At 48.5% G+C, this 25,378-nt stretch overlaps 1 protein-coding gene and 1 long non-coding RNA gene across 2 annotated transcripts; one reads left to right on the forward strand and one right to left on the reverse strand.

The window, feature by feature from the left end:
* The first annotated feature begins 53 nt into the window (after nucleotides 1–53).
* MAP3K11 (mitogen-activated protein kinase kinase kinase 11) lies at nucleotides 54–24,446 on the forward strand. Its single transcript, XM_081340929.1, has 10 exons — nucleotides 54–1,220; nucleotides 13,716–13,896; nucleotides 14,349–14,497; nucleotides 14,988–15,163; nucleotides 17,366–17,606; nucleotides 18,118–18,228; nucleotides 19,470–19,596; nucleotides 21,201–21,286; nucleotides 22,328–22,693; nucleotides 23,164–24,446. Exons 1-10 carry the CDS (start codon nucleotides 506–508, stop codon nucleotides 23,598–23,600), a joined length of 2,589 nt encoding a protein of 862 aa, XP_081197055.1. The 5' UTR covers nucleotides 54–505; the 3' UTR covers nucleotides 23,601–24,446.
* On the reverse strand, nucleotides 10,252–14,443 carry LOC308675524. The gene is made up of 3 exons (XR_014028152.1): nucleotides 14,313–14,443; nucleotides 13,835–13,958; nucleotides 10,252–13,417 (listed from the first exon to the last, which is right to left on the reverse strand). It is a non-coding gene; the product is annotated as an uncharacterized lncRNA (long non-coding RNA).
* Nucleotides 24,447–25,378: the final 932 nt, after the last annotated feature.

A 25,378-nucleotide genomic window follows, 5' to 3' on the forward strand; every position in this document is an offset into this window, starting at 1 on the left:
GTCCCAGCCGGGCAGACCCGCCCTCGCCCTGCCTTGCCCGCCTGGCTCCGAGGGAAAGGACCGCTCGCTCCGCGGCCGGCCGAGAAGCCGGGCTAGCCGAGCCGTCGGGGGCGTCTTGCCGACCGGGATCGCCTCCGGCTGCCAGCCGGGGGAGGAGGGGACGGCGGCGGCGGCGGCTCCGGGAGTCTCCCCCCTCCGGGTCGGGGCCGGGAGGCTTGGCGGGGAAGGACCGGACGGGACGAGGAAGCAGCGGCGCGCACCGAGGCCTCCGTCCGCGCCCCCGGCGGAGGAAGAGATCGCGGCGCCCGCGGGCGTCGTCGAAGCCTGGCGGGGGCATGTAGAGGCCGGCCCGCTTGCAGACGTGGATCCGCCTTCCCGAGGGGAGGGGGCTTGCGCTAGCTCGGCCCCCGCCGCCCCTTCCAGGATCTCCCCGTGGTCTCCCTTCCGCTGGGAAGAGGAAGAAGGGGGTCCATGTCCCCGGAGCCGATGAGGCCGGGAAGGCAGCATGGAGCCACTGAAAAGCATGTTCCGCAAGACCCCTCTGGTGGGCGGGTGGGGGCCGGGCTCCCGAGCCGGGCTTCCCACCGCTTACGCCAACCCGGTCTGGACGGCGTTGTTTGACTACGAAGCCGCCAGCACGGACGAGCTGACGCTGCGCAAAGGGGACTTGGTGGAGGTCCTGTCCTGGGATTCGGCCATCTCCGGGGACGAAGGCTGGTGGGCCGGCAAGCTCCACGACCGAGTGGGCATCTTCCCTTCCAACTATGTCTCGCCCAAGACGGGGGCCTACGCGAGGCCCGGGGACCCGCCCGAGGCCGACTTTCGGGACCTGACACTGGAGGAGGTGATCGGGGTGGGGGGCTTCGGGAAAGTCTACCGGGGCAGCTGGCGGGGGCAGTTGGTGGCAGTCAAGGCGGCCCGCCAGGACCCAGACGAGGACATCAACACCACGGCCGAGCGGGTGCGCCAGGAAGCCCGTCTCTTTGCCATGCTGAAGCACCCCAACATCATCGCCCTGAAGGCCGTTTGCCTGCAGGGGCCCAACCTGTGCTTGGTCATGGAGTATGCCGCCGGAGGACCGCTCAGCCGGATGCTGGCCGGACGCCGCATCCCGCCGCACATCCTTATCAACTGGGCCGTCCAGATCGCGCAGGGCATGGACTACCTCCACTGCGGCGCCATCGTGCCCGTCATCCACCGGGACTTGAAGTCCAACAACAGTAAGTCTTGGCGAGAGGTCAGGCCATATTTGAACCCGGGTCTGGCTGAAGGGCCTCGCAGCCGAGCGGAACGGTGGCCCCCAAATTCCGACTTGGCCCTGAATTGTCTCTTTTTAACTCCACATAGATTGCTCCTGCCATATTTTTTTTTTTTGCAGGTAGTCCTCAACTTAATGACCGCCATTGGTCGTAAAGTGGGGTAAAACTCACTTAACAAACGTCTGACTTAGCAACAGAAATGTTGGGCTCCATTGCAGTTCATAAGTTGAGGACTCCCTGTAATTTGCAACTTGAAGGTGTGGACTTCAACTCCCAGAATTCTCCAGCCAGATAGCATGGCTGCTGGGGAATTCTGGGAGTTGAAGTCCGCACATCTTAAAGTTGCAAAGTACAGGGAGTCCTCAACTTATGACCACAATGGAGCCCAACATTTCTGTTGCTAAACAAGATGTTGGTTAAGTGAATTCTGCCCCCTTTTACATCCTTTTCTTGCCACAGTCATTAAGAGAATCACTGCCGTTTTTAAGTTGGCTTCCCCATTGATTTTGCCTATCAGAGGGTCACCAAAGGGGATCACGTGACCCCGGGACGCCGCCACCGTCATAAATACGAGTCAGTTGCTAAGAATCCGATTTTTGATCATGTGAGTATGGGGATGCTGCAACCGTTGTCAGGGTGAAAAAGTGCCGTTGTAATTTCGAACAGTTACTAAGAGAATAGTTTTAAGTCGAGGACTACCTCTATATTTATATTTTTATTTTTTTTAAACTATTATTTTATTTTTTTCAATCTTTCTTTTGGGGTAAAACCATCTGCCTAGAGAAGGGTACTTGGTGGGACGATCCAAAGCGTCAGAACATTGGCTGGACTAATCAAAGTCCTCTTTTTCAAATTGCGCAGGAAAAGCGGCAATTTTGAAGCTTTGGACCTCTTTGTGGACTTTCCTACATCTAGGAAACTTCAAATAAGCTTCCCTGCTTTGGGTGGTTCAGATTCTCTTTTGTTCCCAAGCCCAGTTCCCAAATTTCTCCCTTCCGCCTGGGATTCCTTGAAGGGGTCACCTGAAATGTCAAGCTTATAAAGCGGCGTTTTCCCTCTGATCAAGTCATTTCTGAGGAAAAGTGTGGGATCCAGCACAGATGAATTGATTCATTCAAATTCTAGGCCGGTGGTCTTCCAATATTTGGCCCTTTTATGACTTGTGGACTTCAACTCCCAGAATTCCTCAGCCCAGTTTGAAGACCCGATCTATCTAGGTCACTGCCTCTCAAGCTTGGCCGCTTTAAGATGGGTGGACTTCAACTCCCAGAATTCCTCCCAGAATTCCCCAGCTTACCTAGGCTCGCTGGGGAATTCTGGGAGTTGAAGTCCATTCCTTTTAAAAGTCTGTAAGGTTGAGAAACGCTTCTCCAGATCAATGTTTCCAAACCTCGGCCACTTTCAGATGGGTGGACTTCAACTCCATAGCTGGCTGGGGAATTCTGGGAGTTGAAGTCCACCCATCTGAAAGCGGCCGAAGTTTGGAAACACAGTTCTAGATTCAGGCCTAGAAGAAAGCTAGACAAGAGCTTCCCTCCCCAGCTCTCTTGGGTATGAAACAAATGTTCCTCTGAGCATACGCAGAGTACTCTCCCTTCCCCACACTTGCCACTCAACTTGTATTGCCAGGGGGCGGGATTTTTTTTTTAAAAGCAAAGGTGGGCGTAGATTGGGGAAAAACCCAGCCCGTTCTCTTTGCTACCCCCCTGCATGGCCAGGTTGATCCCGTGTTTTGATCCTGTGGTTTGCCACCAGCTGATGACTGAGCTTGACCCAAGTGACCCAGGAGGAGGAAGTGACGGTGGTGGCCGACTCTCCTGGCCTTGCGTTTCCTCCTGTAAGGGCGACATGCCTGTTTTTCTTTCCATGCAAAACAAGACCGACCTATTTCCGCCGGAAACCGGCGCAGAAAAATTAGGAGGTTCTTTGGGAATGAATTCCAGCCTGTTGCAAAATGATAGAAGAGCCAGCTTTGTCAGCTCAGGTGGGCGGGATCCGGGGTGGTGGTGGTGGTGGAAATGCACTTTGCACATGTGCAGAGTTTGTCCGTTGCAATGTTAGATAATCTGGGGTCTGCTGGAAAGCGAGGTAGGGAATGCAAACTAACAGGTCAGTTCTCGACTTGCCACCATTTGTTTACTGACTGCTCGGAGTTACAAGAGCCCTGAAAAAAGGGATTTATGGCCAGTTTTCACACTTAACGACCACATGGTCACATGATGAAAATTCAAACGCTCGACAAGTAGCATGTATTTGTAAGAGTTGTAATGTCCCAGGGTCATGCAATCGTCTTTTGACAAGCAAAGTCAAAGCTAGATTCATTCAACAACCGTGTCATTAACTTAACAACTGCCTTGATTCGCTTAACAACGGTGGCAAGCAAGGTCGTAAAACAGGGCCAGAATCACTGAACAACTGCCTTGCTTAGCACACAGAGATTTTGGACTCAAGTCAAGGACTTCCTGCTAATAAAACCAGGATGCCTTCATGCAAAGGCTCTTTCTGAGCTACAGAATTCACTTCCCCAAGCTGTAGTGATCCTAGAATTACAGTGGAAAAGGATATCAGAGGTCATCTAGCCCAACCCTGTTTTTCTCTGTAAGGGTAGGATTTGCCAAAGCATGTCAGACCGAGATATTAAGATATATATATACAAGGGGGAAACTTCCTCAAGGTGTGACTTGTGCAATCGTAGAGTAGTTTATCTACATACAGTAGGTTGTGGTTTCTCTGCCTCTGGATTTTTATTTTTTTTTAAGGAGAAGCTGAATCGCCAATCTCTCGTGAATAATTTAATAGCTGTTCATGTAGGCTGCAAAGGGGTGGGCTAGATGACCCTTGGCATTCCTTCCAAGCCCACAACACTAAGAGGTGTCCCAGGTGAATTTTCTCTGGATGGATTTGAACCCATTTAATTCTGAAGGCGTGCCCTCCCGCCCGTAACCCTCTCGGTGTGCTTGAACCACAGCTCCCATCGTCCCTGTCCTGACAATATTACAAGTTGCAGATTGGTTTGACCAGGGAGGCTCCGATCATTTGCTTTGGGGGTTCTCGGTTCTGCTGAAGCGGTTCCAGTGGCCCTGCCTAAAATTGCATTTATTTTTTTTCCCTTTACCTTCCTTGTGACCAATCCTGGCTCAAGGGGGAAATTTGAAACCGGATTTTTTTTTTAAAAAAAAACCCTAATAAGAGGCATATCTAGACTAGACAGTGGAGATTGAAACATTGAGCAAAAAGTGGAACGGATCCACTGCAAATTTCCCTTTTCATTGGGATTCTCGCTGGCTTCGCACAGGACAAGGAATAAATAAATATATGTGATGGTTCGTTTAGGGACGGTTTGAAGTTACAAAGGGGCTGAAAAAAGTGACTTATGGTCATTTTGGACACCGTGGCAGCATCCCCATGGTCGCGTGATCATAATTTGGACGCTTAGCAACTGACTCATATCTATGACGGCTGCAGGGTCCCGCGGTCAGGGGACCCCCTTTTGCGACCAATGGGCGAAGCCAGATTCAATTAACAACCGTGTTACTCATTAACAACTTACGGCCGCAGCTGAGCCCCAAATTTCCACCAATAAGTCAGACATTTGTTAAGTGAATCGTGACTGCGACCGTCACAAATACGAGTCCGTTGATTGGCATCCGAATTTTAATCAGGTGAACAACGGTCGTAAGTGTGGGGGAGGAAAAACGGTCCTAAGTCCCTTTATTTCAGCACCGTTGTAACTTCACTAAATGACCTGGGGCGAAATTCACTTACCAAAGGTCTCAGTTAGCAACAGAAATGTTGGGCTCAACTGTGGCCATAAGTTGAGGACCACCTGTATGTGTATCCCGTCGGCTTTCTTCTTGCGTTGTTTCCCCCCCCCCTCGTTCTGAAGAAAGAATTATGTGGATTTATACAGCACGTTTCCAAGAGCTCAAATTCGGCTCCGAAAAGATTTTCCCTGCTCTTTATCTGCACCTGCGGGGGGGAAAAGATGAAAGATGGTTGATAATTAAATGAATATCCTTTCAGGCTGCAGAGCAACAGAGAGAGAATAATTGGAGTTTTCCCAGAAAACCTGAAGGCAGTTATGAGATTTATCTCTTAGACAAGGCGTCTGTTCTGCAGCCTTCCTCATTAAGGGACGGGATATTTTTGTCTTCCTAAAACCCAAAATGGCTTTCATTTTCTTGCACGTGAAACGGAAATCTTGTGAGTTTTTTTGCCTGCTTAGACTCACACTAGGCCGTTGTGGTGTCGTGTTCTGAGACATCAAACCTCTCTAATCTTCTACAACCTGATATTTAAAACATAGTTTTATATACTTTCTTCTCCTTCCTGTATAGAAGGATTGGGCCCTGGTTGATTCCGCATAGAATTCGAACCTGGAGCATTTCAATCAGGAAGTCGTGCTAGGAACAAACTAGGAAACATTTGTGTGTGTGGGGGGGAGTAGTTACACAATTCAGGCTTTCCTACAATCGGGGTCTAATATTAACTGGGGTTTAGCTGCTGAAAAATTGATCTTCTAGCAGTTTTGAACCGCGACATGTGAATAAGAATAAAACGCGGCACTTCTGAGCCAGTGCAGAGTGCACTTCCTTTGCTCCTGGGTTACTACAGATCGTCCTCAACCTATGACGGTTCATATAGTGACCATTCCAAGTTACAACGGCAGTGGAAAAAAATGATTTAGGACCGTTTTTCACACCTACGACCGTTGCAGCATCCCCCCACGGTCACATGATCGAAATTCAGCCACTTGGCACAACTGACTCGTATATATGACGGTCACAGCGTCCCGGGGTCACGTGAGCCCCTTTTGCGACCTTCCGACAAGCAAAGTCAATGGGGGAAGCCGGATTCATTTAACAACCGGGTTACTAACTTATCAACTGCAGTGATTCACTTAACGACTGTGGCAAGAAAGGTCGTAAAGTGGGGCAAAATTCACTTAACTAACGTCTCACTTTGTAACATAAACGTTACGCTCAATCGGGGCCGTAAGTCAGAGGACGCGTCAAGAAGTACCGGCTAATCCTTGATTGACGACCACAGGTGGTTCCAGAATTGCCACTGCTAAGCAAGGCGGCTATTAAGCGAGTCAACTTTTTTCCCCCCGCAGTCGTTCTGCGAATCACCACCATCGTTAAGCAAATCACTCAGTTCTTAAGCAGATCTGGCTTCCCCCATTAAGTCTGCTTGCCGGAAGGTCGCAAACGGGGATCACACGACCTCAGGATGCCGCAACCATCATCATAGACACCCGCCTCTCGCAAAGCAGCCGAATGTTGATCACGTGACCCTGGGGATGCTGCAACGGCCGTAAGTGTGAGGACCGGTTGCAAGCCCCTTTTTTCTTTAACTCTGAATAGTTAGCTAAACCCACGGTTGCAAATCAAGGACTATCTTACAGCAAAGTAGCAATCTACTATTTTGGAAGGGCAGAGACAGGGGTGACACGTTACAAATTTTGGTTCCCTTTGCACACACAATCACAATTCCCCCCCACACACACACACACACACATTTCCGATCTGGCAGGTTTTCCAAGGTTTGCAGAGGATGGCAGAAAAACCCCACCAGACCTGTTTTATCAGAAGTAAAAATGGGAGAGGAGCAAAGTTGCTTTCAGACAATCAACCGGAGGTGAACAATCGGGGTTAGGAAAACCTGAATTTAAAATTTTAATTTGTAGTGAACGGATGTATCTTATTATAGGGAGTCGTCAATTTTCTATCACAATCGAGCCCAGCGTTTCTGTTGCTAAGTTATTAAGTGAACTTTGCCTTGTTTTACGACCTTTCTTGCCACGGTTGTTAAGTGAACCACGGCAGTTTGTTAACTTAGTAACCCGGTTGTTAAGTCAATCTGGCTTCCCCCGTTGACTTGGCTTGATCAGAAGGTTGCAAAAGGGGATGACCTGACCCCCGGGACATGTTCCCTGCCTGAGCAGGGGGTTGGACTAGATGACCTCCAAGGTCCCTTCCAACTACTTCTTCTTCCTCTTCTTCTTCTTCTTCTTCTTCTTCTTCTTCTTCTTCTTCTTCTTCTTCTTCTTCTTCTTCTTCTTCATCATCATCATCATCATCATCATCATCATCATTATTATATGTGAGTCAGTTCCCAAGCATCTGAATTTTGATCAGATGACCCTGGGGATGCTGCAAAAGTCGTACCTGAACTGTTGCAAATGAGGAACGACCTGTATTTTTTTTTTCAGCCTAGGCAGATCATTTTCACTTCATATCCCATCATGGCTTGGGAATTATGGGAGTTAAAAAATCTAACCTAATCTGGAGAACAGTAAAAATTAAATGTCTGTAGGTTTTAAATAAAACTAATATTTTAACTAAATTTGGCACATGCCCGTTCCCAAATTTACATAGTGCCATAGAATCCTAGGGCAGGCGGGGACCTCGAAGGCCTTCTAGTCCAACCCACAGATTAAGGCAGAAATCCTTATATCAACCCAAACCAATGTTGGTCTCCGATCTTTTCTTGAAAGCCTCCAGCAATGGAGCACGCACAGCTCTGGGAGTCAATTAGTCCTCAATTTATAAGCACAACTGGGAACAGTCATTAAGTGAATCGATACAGTCATTAAGTGAATCGTGCCAGATTTTATTACCTTTTTTTTGGCTTGGGTTGCTAAGTGGATCTCAGTTTTCCCCCCCCATGTCTGTTTTTAGGAAGTCACAAACGGGGATCATGTGATCTCGGGAAACCACAAACACGCCGATGTGAATTTTGATGGCGTACCTTCTGCAACTGTGTGGGAACAAGTCCTAAATTGCCCTATTCCAACGCCGTTGCAACTTTGAACGGTCATTAAATGGAGGGTCGTAAAGCGCGAAGACTACCTGTGCAACCCGTTTGTCAAAAGGCAGAGTCCTTGATGCCCCAAATGCGCATGAAGTTTGCGCAGCCCAGTAGCAACCGAGGCATACAGACAGAATTATGCGCCACTCTGCATTTCTGCACTGATGTTCAAAGAGATCCTTTTGGGAAATGCACAGTATAACGGACTTGGAAGGGACCTTGTGGGGGGGGTCTTCTAGTCCAACCCCTTGCTTGACAAGGAGACCCTCTGCCATCCCAGACAAATGGCTATCCAATGTCTTCTTAAAAACCTCCAGTGTTGGAGCATTCACAGCTTCTGGAGGCAAGGAGTTCCACTGGTTAATTGTTCTAAATGTCAGGAAGTTTCTCCTTAGTTCCAGGTTGCTTCTCTCCTTGATTCGTTTCCAATCCGTTGCTTCTTGTCCTGCCTTCTGGGGCTTTGGAAAATAGGTTGAGCCCCCCCCCCCACTTCTTTGGGGCAGCCCCTCAAATATTGGAAGACAGCTATCACGTCCCCCCATCCCCAATCCTTCTCTTCCCTAGACTAGACATGCCCACAAAATAAAGAATAACGAGATTGGAAGGGACCTTGGGAGGTCATCTAGTCCAGGGCTTTTCAACCAGCGGTACGGGTACCCCCTGTGGTACATTGGCACCTGGCAGGTGGTACGCGACCGTCCTAGAAAAGTGTTAGCGGGGGAGGGGAATGAGCTGAACCGGTGGCAGCGGCGCACAAGCCTCAGCGAGAAGACGGCTGGAGCTGCAGGGCTGTCAGGGCTCAGCGGAAGCGCCAGGATCAGCGCCAGGATCCAGCTGGAGCTCGGCGCTGATCCTGGCGCTTCTGAGCCCAGAAGAAACGCCGATCAGCTGAAACGTTGCAGCATCTCCAGGGTCTTTCGATTTACATTCAGATGCTTGGCAACTGATTCATATTTATAACGGTCACAGTGTCCCAGGGTCATGTGAAGTGACCAAAACCTGCTGCGACCACCCAGCAGACGGGGGGGGGAATAAAAACCAAACACCCCTCCTCCACACCCCTGCTGCCAATCCTCAACAGAAATGCTCACAACAATGAAAACCTCGGACAGGAGGAAGAGCGTTGCCGGGCGGGCGGGCAGGTGTCTTGCTCGGCTGTGGCTTGGGGGGGGGGCACTTTTCCCAGTGCCACTGTAACTTCGAACAGTCACTAAGCGAACTGTTGTAAGTCGAGGACTACCTGTACTTCATCACTTTTTTCCTTTTTTGTGCGGGGGGGCGGGTTTCATCACGTTTTTGACACCTTGCTGGGCGACTGGTGGTGCTCGGATGTTGCCCTATCCTAAAAGTGGTACAGTGGGTGAAAAGGTTGAAAAGCCCTGTTCCTAGTCCAACCCACTGCCCAGGCAGGGTAGTAGACCGGGTTACCACAACCATTCACCCTACATTTTGGCCTCCAGCCCCCTGATCATCTTTGTCGCTCTTCTCTGCCCTCTTTCCCCCAGCCTCGGCCTCTTTTTTTTTTAATATCCTGGCGGGATGCGATCTTCCAACTGTCTTACTGAGGCGTTATAAAGCAGTAGCTCTTTTCGTTTGCAAGGAGAAACAAAAACCCAGTTCAGGCTCTCCTGGGATAAGATCCAGGGCGAGTTTCAAGGCCAGTGTACAATTTCTAGATCTGGATTGACTGACCTCAAATTCACACCGGTGCATCTACTCCTTCGCCAACACCGCCCCGCCTCCCTTTCCTTTGCTGCCGGTCCTGTTTTCAGGAGTTGGCAAGGACAGGAAATTGTGAGTTTGGGGTGAGGTGGGGGGGGGGATTGTGCAGCAGCAGCACAGTAGCTGCATCCTCTCCCTGCCCCCTCCCCCCCTCCTTTCCGCTTTCTCATCTCGCCACGGGGATCCAGTGTCGTTTCCTTCCTTATTGCTGGTTTTGTGGACCCGGTTGCGACACCAAGCCAGCTTTCTTTGCCTTCCAGCAAATCGAGGGGGTGGGGGTGGGGGGGGCTGTCCTTGCAGACGGGCATGCATTACCGGAAACGTTGGTGACTCTTTATTTATGGCTTGGAGGGAGAAAACCAGAACGGGTGGTGGAGAGGGAGGCAAACTCATGAGATCTAGCAGCTTTCTGTTTTTTTAATTTTTTAATTTATTTATTGAATTGACCAATTAGGTGTCTTCCTTTCTTCCTTCCTTCCTTCCTTCCTTCCTTCCTTCCTTCCTTTCCTTCTTTCTTTTTCTCTTTCTTCTTTCTTTCTTTCTTTCTTTCTTTCTTTCTTTCTTTCTTTCTTTCTTTCTCTTTCTTTCTTTCTTTCTTTCTTTCTTTCTTTCTTTCTTTCTTTCTTTCTTCCTTCTTCCTTCCTTCCTTCCTTCCTTTTTCTCTTTCTTCTTTCTTTCTTTCTTTCTTTCTTTCTTTCTTTCTTTCTTTCTTTCTTTCTTTCTTTCTTTCTTCCTTCCTTCCTTCCTTCCTTCCTTCCTTCCTTCCTTCCTTCCTTTCTTTCTTTTTCTTTCCTTCTCTCTCTCTCTCTCTCTCTCTCTCTCTCTCTCTCTCTCTCTCTCTCTCTCTCTTTCTTTCTTTCTCTTTCTTTTTCAAAAAATATTCCCCCCTGACTGGGTAGAAAATTCATGGTGAGACGGGTGGCATATAACTCTGCCCAATAAAATAAAATCAATAAAAATGCCCACTTCAGCTGCCCCCGTCTCACACACTTTCTCCCTGGCTGAAATCTCCTTCGAACAGGAGCAGGATTTTGAGCAGGAAGTCCTCCACTTACGACCACAGTGGAGCTCAAAATTTCTGTCGCTAAGCGAGGCAGTTCCAGTGAATTCTGGCCCATTCTACCCCCTTTCTTGCTGCCATTGTTAGGTGAATCAGCACAACTGGTTAAGTTAGGAACACGGTTGTTAACTGAATCTGGCTTTCCCCGTTGACTTTGCTGGTCAGAAAGTCACGGAAGGGGATCGCGTGACCTCCCAGGCGACCGTCATAAGTACGAGTCACTTGCCAAGAATTCTGATCGTGGGAATACTACACAGGTCGTGAACGTGAAAAACAGTTTGTAAGTCCCTTTTTTTCGGTGCCGGTGTAACTTTGAACGGTCAATAAATGAACCGTTGTACGTCGAGGACAGTCCGTAAACGGAGAACCACCACCTTGCTCTGGAACTCCGGTCGGGGAGCAAATTGCAAGCAAAGACCTTCTGCACATGATCAGAGGCCCTGTCCCTCTTGATTTCAACGCTCCCCAAAACCCGCCGATTGAGCAAAATCCCAGTGAGGGAACCCGGAGGCTGGTTGGGCTCCGTTCCCACAATCCGTAGGCCAGGCAGACATTTCGTGTGTGGGGAGAGAGGGCGGCCTGACTAGGCCCTCCATTGTGTCTGGGGCCGGCCGGAGAATTGAGCCATTGTTCTTGCCGAGCTATGGAGAGGGTGGACCTCGCCAGCCAGCCACGGGCTTCTCCGTCCACCTTTCCCCAGCTGCTCTTTGAATCTCCCTTCCCCGCCGGGCTCTTGGACGGAGGAAGCCAGGAAAAAGACGGGCAGGAAACGAGTTGGAGGAAGCCAATGGGACACCCCCCCCCGAAAGCCCCCCTCTCCAGGCAGGCAGGGCATTGTTTTCAAGAGGTTGCTGGGCTGCGCTGTTTGTTCTTCCCTCTGAAAAAAAAATCTCCCCAAGCCACAAAGAGTCCTTAAGAATGAGAAGAGCAGCCTAGCAAACTCTGACCTGGCCAGCTTCTCCCAAGCCTACTTCAACCCATAAATCAGAGTAAGAGCTGGGAGGGACCCTGGGGGTCTTCTAGTCCAGCCCCCTGCTCAAGCAGGAGGCTTTATGCCACGTGTCCAGTCTCTTCTTAAAAAGCCTCCAGCGATGAAGCGCCCACAACTTCTTGTGGCAAGCTGTTCCACTGGTTGATTGTCCTCAACTGTCAGGAAGTTTCTCCTTAATTCCAGATTGCTTCTCTCCTTGGTTAGTTTTCATCCGTTGTTTCTTGTCCTGCCTTCAGGTGCTTTGGAGAATAGGTTGACCCCCTTGTCTTTGGGGCAGCCCCTCAGATATGGGAACTCTGCTATCATGTCACCCCTCATCCTTCTTTGCATTAAATTAGACATATCCAATTCCTGCAGCCGTTCTTCGTATGTTGTCTCGTCTCCAGGCCTTTAATCATCTTAGTTGCTCTTCTCTGCACTTTTTTTCCCCCCCCCAAAGTCTCGACATCTTTTTTTTTTTTTTGAATCTGGGTGACCAAAACTAGATGCAGTATTCCAGGTGTGGCCTTACTAAGGCTTTACAAAGCGGTACTAATACTTCGCATGATTTTGATCAGAAGACATGAGGCACAAATTCACACCGAAAGGTTCAGTCAAGCTGTGGTTTTGTTGTTGTTGTTGTTTAACTAAAAGGCAATGCACAGGGATCATCTCAATGAACGCTTAGACGAGTATCAGTGGCTGATTGAAAAGGGGTTGGACGGTTCACGTAGGGATTCTAGGCTGAGGCCTCTTTTGACCCCACCCCTCCCAGTTCTCTTCCGGAGAAATGACATTCGGTAATGTTTTTGCCAGATTTGAGATCCGTTCCTCCAGCAGACGGGACGCTTGTGTATTTTGATTGCAATGGTAATTACAATTTAATTTAATTGTAAATGTAATTGGGATGTACTTTTTTAAACATTTTTGGCCTACTATAAATAAGTAACAACAAAGTCCTTCTGTTTGTTGGGGGAACAGACCTCAATTCCAGCACCCCTCCAGCGGCAATTTTTCCTCTTGGCTTCCCCACTGACTTTCTGGGGAAGCCTGCGGAGAATATTGCAAATGGCGGTCACGTGCTGTCAGGGCACTTGGCAACTGGTTGTAAATGCAAACAAGTTGCCAGGCCCCTGAGGTGCAGTCATGGTGAGACATTTAGCCCCAAGTGCTTTCTGGACCATACGCACCAGTTCCAAGGCCGTTGTGACTGCGAAAGATCATTAAACAACTGGTCATAAGTCAAGGCCTACCTGTGACCAGCTGAAAAAATGCCTATTGGAGAAAATGAACTCATTTAATAATTGCCACATTTACTTAACGATTGCTGAAAAAAAAGCCAAAAAAATTCAGATCTGGCCACATGAGTCCCCGAGTTACATCCGCCATGATTTATGACCGAACGTTTTGGTCAGTGGAACTACAGATAGTCCTTGACTTACAACAATCCATTTAGTGGCTACAACAGCACTGAAAAATTGCTTACAACCGTTTTTCACCATTGGTCCCACCATCAAAATTCGGACGCTTGGCAGCTGACTCACATCTACGACCGCGGCAGTGCCCCGGGGTCACGTGATCCCCTTTCGTGACCTTGTGACAAAGCAAAGTGAACAACCATGTGACTAAACTTGACAACTGCAGTGATTCAACAACTGTGACAAGAAAGGCAAAGTGAACAACCGTCGTACTAAACTTGACAACTGCAGTGACAAGAAAGGTTGTGAAATGGGGGGCAGGGGGGAATTCACTTAAGCCACTGTTAATCAGGTTTTGGGATCAGTTGGGATCCTAAGCCTGCACAGGGAAGAGTTCCCAGAACCGGCTGTTCAAAAACACAGCTTGCCTATCTCTGGGGTTGTCTGAATGCGTTCTCTTTTTCCTCCCACAGTTCTGCTGAGCGAATGGGTGGACGATGGCGAGGTCAGCGGAAAGACCCTAAAGATCACCGATTTTGGGCTGGCCAGAGAATGGCACAAAACCACTAAAATGAGCGCAGCTGGGACTTACGCCTGGATGGCGCCGGAAGTCATCAAAAACTCCACTTTTTCCCGGGGTAGCGACGTCTGGAGGTAAGGTGGGGAGGGAAAATCTGGGAGTTTCTCCAGATGGATGAAGGATGGAGGTTCAAAACCTGTTTGGCCATGGAGATAATAATAATAATAATAATAATAATAACAATAATAACAATAATAATAATAATAATAATAATAATAATAATAATAATAATAATAAGAAGAAGAAGAAGAAGAAGAAGAAGAAGAAGAAGTAGTAGTAGTAGTAGTAGTAGTAGTAGGAAGGGACCTTGGAGGTCATCTAGTCCAACCCTCTGCTCAGGCAGGAAACCCTATACCATTTCAGACAAATGGCTGTCCAGTCTCTTCTTAAAAACCTCCAGTGTTGGAGCATGTCTCCTACTGGAGCAGGGGGCTGGACTAGATGATCTCCAAGGTCCCCTCCAAATAAATGGTCGTAACTCGAGGACTACCTGTAATCTTTTCCCTGTTTCTTCTTCTACTTCCAGTTATGGGGTGCTGCTGTGGGAACTCCTCACCGGCGAAGTTCCATACCGGGGAATTGACGGGCTGGCAGTGGCTTATGGGGTTGCCGTCAACAAACTCACCCTTCCGATACCTTCCACGTGCCCAGAATCCTTTTCACGTCTGATGACAGGTAAGAAAAAAAAAATATCTCAGAGGCCGGATTAGGAATTTTCAGCATAACTCTGCTAGATTAGAACAAAAAGTCTTTTTAAAAAAATGTTTTTCTTCCCTTCTTGTTAACCCAGCTGAAATCTATGCTTGCAGCACTGTTCCCAGGACAGGCAGCCCTCGGCTTGCAACGTGACCGTTTGAAGCTATTAACAGCAATGCAAAAAGTGTCTTATGACCGTTTTTCACACTTATGACCACTGCAGCATCCCCGGGGTCATGTGATCAAAATCCAGATGCCTGCCACAGCTGCCTTCTTCCTCTTCTCTTCTCTAACCATTCACGCTCTCCCTGCCTTAAGCGCAAATCCTGCGCACCGGGTACAGAGCAGACAGGTCCAGCAGCTCGACGTTGCACAGTCTCCAAGGGGCAGCTGATTCTCAATGTCGTTATTTGACTCCTCTCCCTTTTGTTTCCCTCCTCTGCCGTCTTTCCGCGTGGGGTCCCACCAGAGTGCTGGCAGCAGGACCCCCATGCGCGCCCCAGCTTTGCCTCCATCCTTGATCAGCTGACGGTCCTCGAAACGCAGGTGCTGCGCGACCTGCCGCAAGAGTCCTTCCACTCCATGCAGGACGACTGGAAAGTGGAGATCCAGAATATGTTTGACGAGCTGCGGGCAAAAGAGAAGGTGAGAATCAGAAGGGAAAGGCTGGATGTAGGTGTGGGTGTATGGGGGGGGCGAATTTCCCTTTTCAAACAGGGCTCAGATCCAGGATGCAGTTAAATAATATAACTGAATACCAACATTGGAAGGGACCTTGGAGGTATTCCATTCCATTCCATTCCATTCCGTTCTGTTCTATTCTATATTCCATTCCATTCCATATTCTATTCTATTCTATTCTATTCTATTCTATTCTATTCTATTCTATTCTATTCTATTCTATTCTATTCTATTCTATTCTATTCCCATCACCTTCTATTCTATTCTATTCTATTCTATTCTATTCTATTCTATTCTATTCTATTCTATTCTATTCTATTCTTATTCTATTCCATTCCATTCCATTCCCTATATCTATTCTATTCTATTCTATTCTATTCTATTCTATTCTATTCCTATTCTATTCTATTCTATTCTATTCTATTCTATTCTATTCCCATCACCTTCTATTCTATTCTATTCTATTCTATTCTATTCTATTCTATTCTATTCTATTCTATTCTATTCTATTCTTATTCTATTCCATTCCATTCCATTCCCTATATCTATTCTATTCTATTCTATTCTATTCTATTCTATTCTATTCTATTCTATTCTATTCTATTCCTATTCTATTCTATTCTATTCTATTCTATTCTATTCTATTCTATTATTCTATTCTATTCTATTCTATTCTATTCTATTCTATTCTATTCTATTCTATTCTATTCCATTCCATTCCATTCCATTCCATATTCCATTCCATATTCCATTCCATTCCATTCCATTCCATTCCATTCCATTCCATTCCATTCTATTCTATTCTATTCCTATTCTATTCTATTCTATTCTATTCTATTCTATTCTATTCTATTCTATTCTATTCTATTCCCATCACCTTCTATTCTATTCTATTCTATTCTATTCTATTCTATTCTATTCTATTCTATTCTATTCTATTCTATTCTATTCTATTCTTATTCTATTCCATTCCATTCCATTCCCTATATCTATTCTATTCTATTCTATTCTATTCTATTCTATTCTATTCTATTCTATTCTATTCCTATTCTATTCTATTCTATTCTATTCTATTCTATTATTCTATTCTATTCTATTCTATTCTATTCTATTCTATTCTATTCCATTCCATTCCATTCCATTCCATATTCCATTCCATTCCATTCCATTCCATTCTATTCTATTCTATTCTATTCTATTCCTATTTTGCTGTTTGTTTCAATTACATTTGCTTTTAATTTAATATTCCAGCCCCCTCACCTCTCTCTGAGTTTCTTTGTCCTCTTCATTTTCTGGCTGCTACGAGGCTGATTTTGAAAGCCTCTGGGAAGTTATTATTTCCTTTTTCCCAGGATCCCCTACCTACCTAGTCATTCTGGAGCTTTCTCAGAAAACGAGATTAGATGCCTTACACCCAAGGCCAACATACATTCACTGGCAACTGCTCCTGACGTGACAGTCTTAAGAGTGACTATCTTCCAGTGAGTTGGATTCTAAAGAAATTGCCACAATATGTTGAAAATATACACTATTTTTTTTCCTTTTTGGAAAATCAGTGATAACAAGCCCGTTATAGATAGTTCTCGACTTAGCAACCATTTATTTAGTGACTATTCAAAGTTAGAACTGATGTCTTGCAGTTGTTAAGTTAGTAACCTGGTTGTTAAGTGAAGCTGGCTTCCCCATTGACTTGGCTTGTCCGAAGGTCCCAAAAGGGGGATCACATGACACCCCCTCCCCCCATGGGACCCTGCAACCGTCATAAATGTGAACCGGTTGTCCAACATCCGAAAGTAAATGACGTTGACCATAGGGATGCTGTAACAGTCGCAAGTGTGAGAAACGGTGCCAGGTCACTTTTTTCAGTGCCATTGTAACTTTTAGTGAACAGTCAGTAAATGAGCTGTTGTAAATAGAGGACTGCCCGTCTTTACAACAGCTGCAGCGTCCCCGGGTCACACAACCCGCTAGTTGCAACCTTCCCAGTCAGCTTCTGACAACCAAAGCCAACGGGGGGAGGGGGAGCTAGAATTGCTTAATGACCCGCAATGCAGTTAATAACCGATTTGCTTTCCCGCCTTGGCTTCTCGGAGGATCCCCTCCTGGGAGACCCAAAGATTCCCTCTCTGACAAGGGGGCTTGTCCTGGATGCATTCTTCTCCCCAGGAGCTGTTGAGCCGCGAGGAGGAGCTGAATCAGGCGGCGCTGAAGCAGAAATCCCAGGAGGAATTCCTCCGCCAGCGGGAACACGAACTGGCCCAGTGGGAGCTGGAGGTTTTTGAGCGCGAACTCAGCCTCCTGATCCAGCAGATGAACCATGATCGGCCGCACGTGAAGAAGCGCAAAGGCACCTTCAAGAGGAACAAGCTCAGAGGCCGGGACAGCGAGCGCATCAGCATGCCACTCGGTAGGAAGGCCGGGTGGGGCTCCGGGTGGGGTTTACTCTTTCTGGAGGTCCATTGGATGCTGGGTGTGTGCGTGCATTTCTTTTGCCAAAGCATTTGGAGCAGGTTGCAGTGGCCGTGGAGCAGCCTTCTCGGGGATTCTGGGAAGTAAATAGGGTGTGCTTAGGGTTTCTGGGAAATGAATGTGGTGCCCTCAGGAATCTTGGGAAATGAATCAGGGGCACAGAGAGCTTCTGGGAAATACTCAGGAATTCTGGGAAATAAATCTGGGGCACTTTGGAAACCTGGGAAATAAATCAGGGATCTTGGGAAATAAATAAATGAGGCACCCTGAGGGATCTGGGGAAATACATGTAGTGCCCTCAGGGATTCTGGGAAATAAATCTGGGGCACTTGGAGAACCTGGGAAATAAAGGTGGTACACATATTAACACACAGCTTGACGAGTGCAGAAAATGCTAGATCTGACCTGATCAACTTCAATCTGGTTTTTCTCTCTTTTCTTTCTTTCAGATTTTAAGCATTGCATCACGGTTCAGGCGTCCCCAGGACTGGACAAAAGGAAGGATTTCTTTGATGTGGGAGCTGGTGGCTCTCCCACCTTCCCACGGCTTCGAGCTATCCGTGAGTGGCATGGGTATCCCTCGGGACAAATCCCCCAGACCCATCTCAACAAGTTTAGATGCCGATAAGAGGCAATCCTTAACTTACAGCCATTCATTTAGTGACTGGTAGAATATTTGTAGCTCAGGTTGAACTTTGGGGTCCTTGGTGCTCTCTGAGCCGGGTGGTTTCCTTGCAGACGTTTCATGACCCAACTAGATAACATCAGCAGGGCTAGAAGGGAGTTGAGTTTAAGGAGAGGAGGAAGAGGAGGAGGAGGAGGACGACGACGACTCCTCTGGGCACCTTGGTGCTTTCTGAGCTTGGTAGTTTTCTTGCAGACGTTTCATGACCCAACTAGGTAACATCATCAATGCTCAAATAAGCAAATTCCGTTCCTTCTAGCACTGATGATGTTGCCTAGTTGGGTCATGAAACGTCTGCAAGAAAACCACCAAGGACCCCACAGACTTATTCATCCTCCTCTTCCTCCTCCTCTTCATCTCCTTCCTCCTCCTCCAATCTACAAACTCCCTCCCTTTTAGCACTGATGAAGTGACCTAGTTGGGTCATGAAACGTCTCCAAGAAAACCACCAAGCTCAGAGAGCACCAAGGACCCCACAGTCGTTCTCCTCCTCCTCCTCCTCCTCCTCCTCCTCTCAACTCCATTCCCTCCTAACACTGATGATGTTGCCTAGTTGGGTCATGAAATGTCTCCAAGAAAACAACCAAGCTCAGAGAGCACCAAGGACCCCACAGTCCTCCTCCTTCCCCTCCTCCTCCTCCTCCTCCTCTTCCTCCTCCTCCCTTCCATTCTAGCACTGATGATGTTGCCTAGTTGGGTCATGAAACGTCTCCAAGAAAACCACCCAGCTCAGAGAGCACCGAGGAGCCCAAAGTTCAATCTTGGGCGACAAATATTTTGTCAGTATTCTAGGTTCTAGCATCTCTCCTTGAATAGTTTCCATCCGTTGCTTCTCGTCCTGCCTTCCTGTGCTTTGCAAAATAGGTTGACACCCCCCCCATCTCTTCTTTGTGGCAGCCCCTCAAATAGTGGAAGACTTCTGTCATTTCACTAGACATGACATACCCAATTCCCACAACCGTTCTTCGCACGTTTTAGCCTCCAGCCCCCTGATCGTCTTCGTTGCTCTTCTCTGCACTCTTTCCAGAGTCTCAGCATCTGTTTTTTGTATCCTGGTGACCAGAACTGTAGTTTGTTTAATTGCCCGTTGTTGTTGTTTTTTTGTCCTCCCCACAGTGGAACCGAGCGAGAACGATCAGAACTGGAACCGACAAGCACCCCGTCTGGGAGACGAGACCTGGAATGGCCACACCAAGAGCCCAGGATCCCCCAAAATGTCTGAACGCAGCACACAAAATGGCAGGTAGTGAGCCTCTGTCTTCCCCTCATCGCAACTGGTCACGGCAATCTCCTTCTTCCAACGAATAGGATGTTTGTATCTCAATTTCGGGAGCGGAGTGGGGTATCCTATCCCCGTCTTGTGACTTCTTTCCCTCACAGTAGTATGGGTAGTCCTCGCTTAACAACCGTTCGGAGTTACGACAGATCTCCCCATAGTGTCGTAATCACGTTTGGGGTGCTTGGCAACCGGCTCTCGTTCTTGACCGTTTGTAATCCCTCGTGGTCAGGTGACCCTAATTTTGGGTGGGTTTTGCCGAATTCTGGCATTTCCTTCTGGCAAATGAAGAAGGAAGAAACCTGGTTCATTTAATGACTGGGACATTCACTTTACAACTAACGCCAACAAAAAAAAGGCTGTAAAATTGAGCGGGATCCTGGGCTGACCCGCTTAACATCCGCTACAATTCTGAGCTCAATCGCGGTCGTAGGTCAAGGTCTACTTATAAAATGATTCTTTTCTTCTTTGTTCAAGCAATGCGGATAGTCCTTGACTTACGACAGCTTGTTTCGTGACCAAAGTTACAACAACATTGAGAAAAAGGGGCTTACTACCATTTTTTCACCCTTACGGCCATTGCAGCATCTCCATGGTCACGTGATTTACACTTGTATGTTTGGCAAATGACTCACATTTATGACAGTTCCAGAGTCACGTGATCCCTTTTGCGGCCTTCTGACAAGTCAGTGCGGAAGCCAGATTCACTTAACAACCGTGTTGCTAACAAATGTGGCCAGAAAAGTCATAAAATGGGGCAAAACTCAACAAATGTCTCACAAAGCAGCATAAAATTTTGGGCTCCATTGTGGTCATAAGTTGAGGACTCCCTGTGCTATGCAACTTTAAGATGTGTGGACTTCAACTCCCAGAATTCCCTAGACGGCCGTGTTGTCTGGCTGGAGAATTCTGGGAGTTGAAGTCCACACCGTAAAATAGCAAAGTACCGGGTGTCCTCAACTTATGACCACAATGGAGCCCAAAATTTATGTTGCTAAGCGCAACATTTGTTAAGTGAGTTTTACCCCATTTTACGACTTTTCTGCTGTCTGGCTGGGGAATTCTGGGAGTTGAAGTCCACAAATGCTGAAGGGCTAGGGAATTCTGGGAGTTGAAGTCCACGCATGCTGTCCAGCTGGGGAATTCTGGGGGTTGAAGTCCACGCATGCTGAAGGGCTAGGGAATTCTGGGAGTTGAAGTCCACGCATGCTGACCAGCTGGGGAATTCTGGGGGTTGAAGTCCACGCATGCTGAAGGGCTAGGGAATTCTGGGAGTTGAAGTCCACGCATGCTGACCAGCTGGGGAATTCTGGGGGTTGAAGTCCATGCATGCTGAAGGGCTAGGGAATTCTGGGGGTTGAAGTCCCCATATCTTAAAGTTGCTCTCGGTTAAGAAGCCCTGCTCAGAGTGACTAACCCAGGTTTTTAATGAGGTTAACAACTCACAGTGAGCACCCGAACAAAATGGAGAATATACCGGTAATACAAAATATTTGGGGTGGATTCAGCGAATCCCACAGGGCAGCAGTTTCAGAATTGTCCCCCCCGATCCTCGTTTCTCTCCGTGGCAGGAGGAGGTCACGTCCTGAAGAGACGACGTGGTACGTAGAGCCAGGCGGTTCCCCTGTACACTCGTATTCACAGTCCAGCCAGAACGGTGAGTCCCTTCCTCCTCCGTTTGGCCTGTTTCATTGCAATGAAATTGCTAACGATAGTCCTCGACTTACAGCCGTTCGGTTAGTGACCATTCCAAGTTACAACAGCACTGGGGAAAAAGTGACTTTAGGACCGTTTTTCACACTTACGAACACTGCGGCATCCCCGTGATCACGCGAAGGAAATTCGGACGCTTGGCCACTGACTCGTATTTATGACGCACGTGATCCCCTTCTGACAAGCAAAGTCAATGGGGAAGCCAGATTCACTTAACAACCGTGTGACTCATTTCACAACGGCAGTGATTCACTTATCAACTGTGGCGAGAAAGGTTGTAAAACGGGGCAAGACTCACTTATCAACCGTCTCGCTTAGCAACAGAAATTTCAGGCTCCGTTCTGGTCGTAAGTCGAGGACTACCTTGTACTTCATAAAGAGACACAATAAAAGGGCCTCCACAGCCATTTGTTAGTTATTGTAACATGGCACGGGCGGCATTCCAAGACAAAAAATAATCATTGTTCAGTTTTAAGGGATAAGAATGGAGTCTTATTTTTCCTCTTCCCTCCCCTTTATCTTTCCTTTTATGCTGTGCCATTTTTTTTTTAAAAAAAATAATCATAAAAAAGAGCAGCCTAATCTACTTTCTGTCTATGGAGATTATTGGTCATCCAAAGGTGCTTTTTTGTCTGGAGGCAACTGGACTTTCTTGTTTTTCTTTGAAGACGTTTCGCTTCTCGCCCAAGAAGCTTCTTCAGCTTCCCCACCATCCAGTCAGAGCTGGAGAAGCTTCTTGGAGGAGAAGCGAAACGTCTTCAAGGAAAAACACAAGAACGACCAGTTGCCTCGTGAAAAAAAACATCTTTGGGACCGAAATCGAGTTTTTCATTCTGGAAGCCCACCAGCCTGAAGAGCGAGGCTAAATATTCTACGGAGAGAAACAGACCCCGATCTAAAGGCTGCTGAGAGGAAAGCCAGTCCAACCTGGTTTTAAATTTGCCAAGTTGCCGCTTCTCGTTTTCTCATTGTTTCGTCATTCCAGGCGATCTTCCCACCACCTTGGCAGAAACCGAGGAGCCAACACTGGAAAGGCCAAGCGGGCCCAGACTCGTCGAGAGAGTCTTACTCCGAGGTTCAGCCTTGCTGGCTTCCCTGGGCTTGGGCCGGGAGTTGCCGATCCCCTTTCAGGAGGGGCCCGTGGAAAGGCCAGGTGCTAGGAAGCCCTCTCCCCAAAGAGACCCCACCCCGGCCCTGCAGGTGGAGCCCTGCAAGGATGACGCTGCCACGGAGCTCCTCATTGACCTGGCCTCGGTGGGGGACAGGACCGCCTTGCCGCCCCTCTGGATAAGGGACTCACCCAGGGTCCCTCAGCTCGCGGAAGGACGGACCACCAAGACCCCAAAGTGGGGTGAGCGGCAGCAGTCCACTTATTTGAAAGCATGCAGGCTGGGGGATTCTGGGCATTGAAGTCCATGCATCATAAAGCATGGGGGTTTCCGAAAGTTGAACCCGTCTCAACTTAAAGCATGCTAGCTGGGGGAATTATGGGTGTTGAAGTCCATGCATCTTAAAAGCATGGGGGATTCTTGGAGTTGAAGTGCATGCATCTTAAAGCATGGGGGATTCTGGGAGTTGAAGCCCTCTCAGCTCAAAGCATGCTGGCTGGGGGATTCTGGGAGTTGAAGTGCATGCATCTTAAAGCATGGGAGATTCTGGGAGTTGAAGCCCTCTCAGCTTAAAGCATGCTGGCTGGGGGATTCTGGGAGTTGAAGTCCACCCATCTTAAAGCATGCTGACTGGGGAATTCTGGTTGTTGGAAGTCCACCTATGCACCAGAATCCCCCACACCAATCGCAGCTTTGCTCTGTCTTTCCACAGATGGCGCTTTCCCGTCTCCCTCCTCCCCCCGCAGCCCCCGCTCCCCTCGCCCCTCCCTCCACCCCACCCTCATTTCCCGCCCCCGCCCCTCCCCAATCCGCAGCCGGATCGACCCTTGGAGCTTCGTGTCGTCGGGACCTCGGGCTTCGCCAGCCGTCACCCCGGTCCAGTCCCCCCGTCTGGGCCCACGTCAAGTCAAACCCCCCGGTTCCGAAAGCACCAATCCTTTCGGGGCGCCCCATTCGAATCCGTTCGCCTGGGGGGACTTTTCGGCACCCGCCGACCCTTTTCTCGGGAGCTCCACGCCGGCAGCCCCAGAGACGCTCGGCCCCGTTTGCTGGACCTCCAGACCACACCCAACTCCACCAGAGGATTTGCCGGCCTCGTCCTGGTGGGGGGACACCTCCTGCCCCCCGGGAGGCACGATCCCCAAATGACCGGGGACCCGCTGTTTCCAGATGTGGCCTGCCAGACTTCATGTGACGGGACCCTGGCCTGCCGCATGGCCAAAGATCGGAGGACCACAGACTGCTATTCTACAGGAAAAGACATTAAAAACAAGGAAACAACAACCCCTAGATCCTCAGTGGTGAAAACAGGGGGGCTAACTTCCTCCCCACATCTCCGCTATGCAACGAACACTAAGCTGTCAAGCCAGCATTGGCTCGCCTTGTGGTGCCCTTTTCACGTTGCCATCCTGGTTCCTCCTTACAGGCAGCTATCTTGGTTCTCACCTCTGCCCCCTTTCCTCCCGTGCCAGTGGGTCTTCCCCATTTCATGGGGGAACGGGGGAGGGGCGCAGGGAAAAAAAACGACACCAGGATCGAGATTCCCCCCCCCCCGCCAAACGATCCTGGTTAGCTTTCCATTCCTTCCCTCACCCTGGAAAAAAAATTCCAGCCAATGGAGGCCTTGCCCAAAGGGGCCGTTTGTCTTTTTTGCACACAAAGAGAGCCAAGGACAAAGGGGGGCTGGGGGAAAAAATGAGGGGGGGTTGTCCGTGCAGCCCCCTCCTCAGCCCTCATCTTGAGGCCAAAGCGAAAAGCAGAGCCAATTCCCGCAGGACCAAAGCAGCCCAAAGCACTTTTTAAGTGTGCATTACTACTGTGTCTTCTTTCCCCTACTTGAAACTCACACGCGTGCCAGGCTCCCTCTCTCCTCGTTTCCTTTCCTGTATGTGCACGCACACACTCCCATGAGCGGGGGGGGAGCCAACTGTGTTCAGGACCGTCCCAGCACCGGGCGGGCCGACCCTGTGAAACGAGACCAAATAAACCTCTGGATGTCGCCATTCTGTGCACGTGTCTGTTTGGGAATTCGGATCCGACACAAGAAAGGCATGGGGGGGGGGTGGGCAAGGACGCATTGCGCACTGTTGTGCATGGAGGTTTTCCCTTCTGGCATTTAGCAGAGTTCCACAGCCACGCTGCGCTTATTCCGTCCTCCACTTAGCTTGGCAAACGTGAGGGACTAGCTCCTTATCTGCAGTTGAGAATCTCTGAAAGCATACCGATTTAAGACAGCAGGATTTCTGCTGGTCAGCAAGGCAGCTGCTAACTTGGTCGTATTCAATTCTACAAGCTTTTCCTGCCGTGGTTGTTAAGTGAATCATGGGAAAAGTGCAGTCGTTAAGCGAACCATGCGGGGGTTTAGCCAATCCAGCTTCCCCCGTCGACTTTGCTTGTCAGAAGCAGGAGGGGGGAGTCGCAAACGGGGATCACGTGATCCCGGGATCCTGCGGCCATTGTAAACACGTGCCGCTTTTGATCGTGTGACGATGGTTGTTAGAGCAAGGATCAGTCGTGTCTCACACCTTTTTCAGGGTTGTTGTAACTTCAAACAGTCGTCAAACGAAACGTGTGTAAGATGTGGATTACCTGTATGTAGGGGTTGGGAACATGATTTTTCCACCCCAGATCCTATAACGGGGTTCATACAAGATGCTACTTAAGATATAATGGATTTGGGAGTTTTTTGTGGTTTCTCCTGGCCCCTCGTTTGAAATAAGCAGGTCCATCAAACTGTTCATTCTTTGGGCCTTGAATTGACATGAACATTGTGTTGTTGTTTTTGTAGAAAGCCACAAAAAGAAACTTTGGTTTGCTATAAAGGCATTCCTCAATTCAGCCCAACATTTCTGGGGCTAAGCAAGACAGGGGTTGCGCGGGTTTTGCCCCGTTTTGTGACCTTTTGGCCACAGTTGTTAAGTTATAAA

The sequence above is a fragment of the Vipera berus genome, assembly GCF_964194415.1.
Source record: "Vipera berus genome assembly, chromosome: 16".
NCBI lineage: Eukaryota > Metazoa > Chordata > Lepidosauria > Squamata > Viperidae > Vipera > Vipera berus.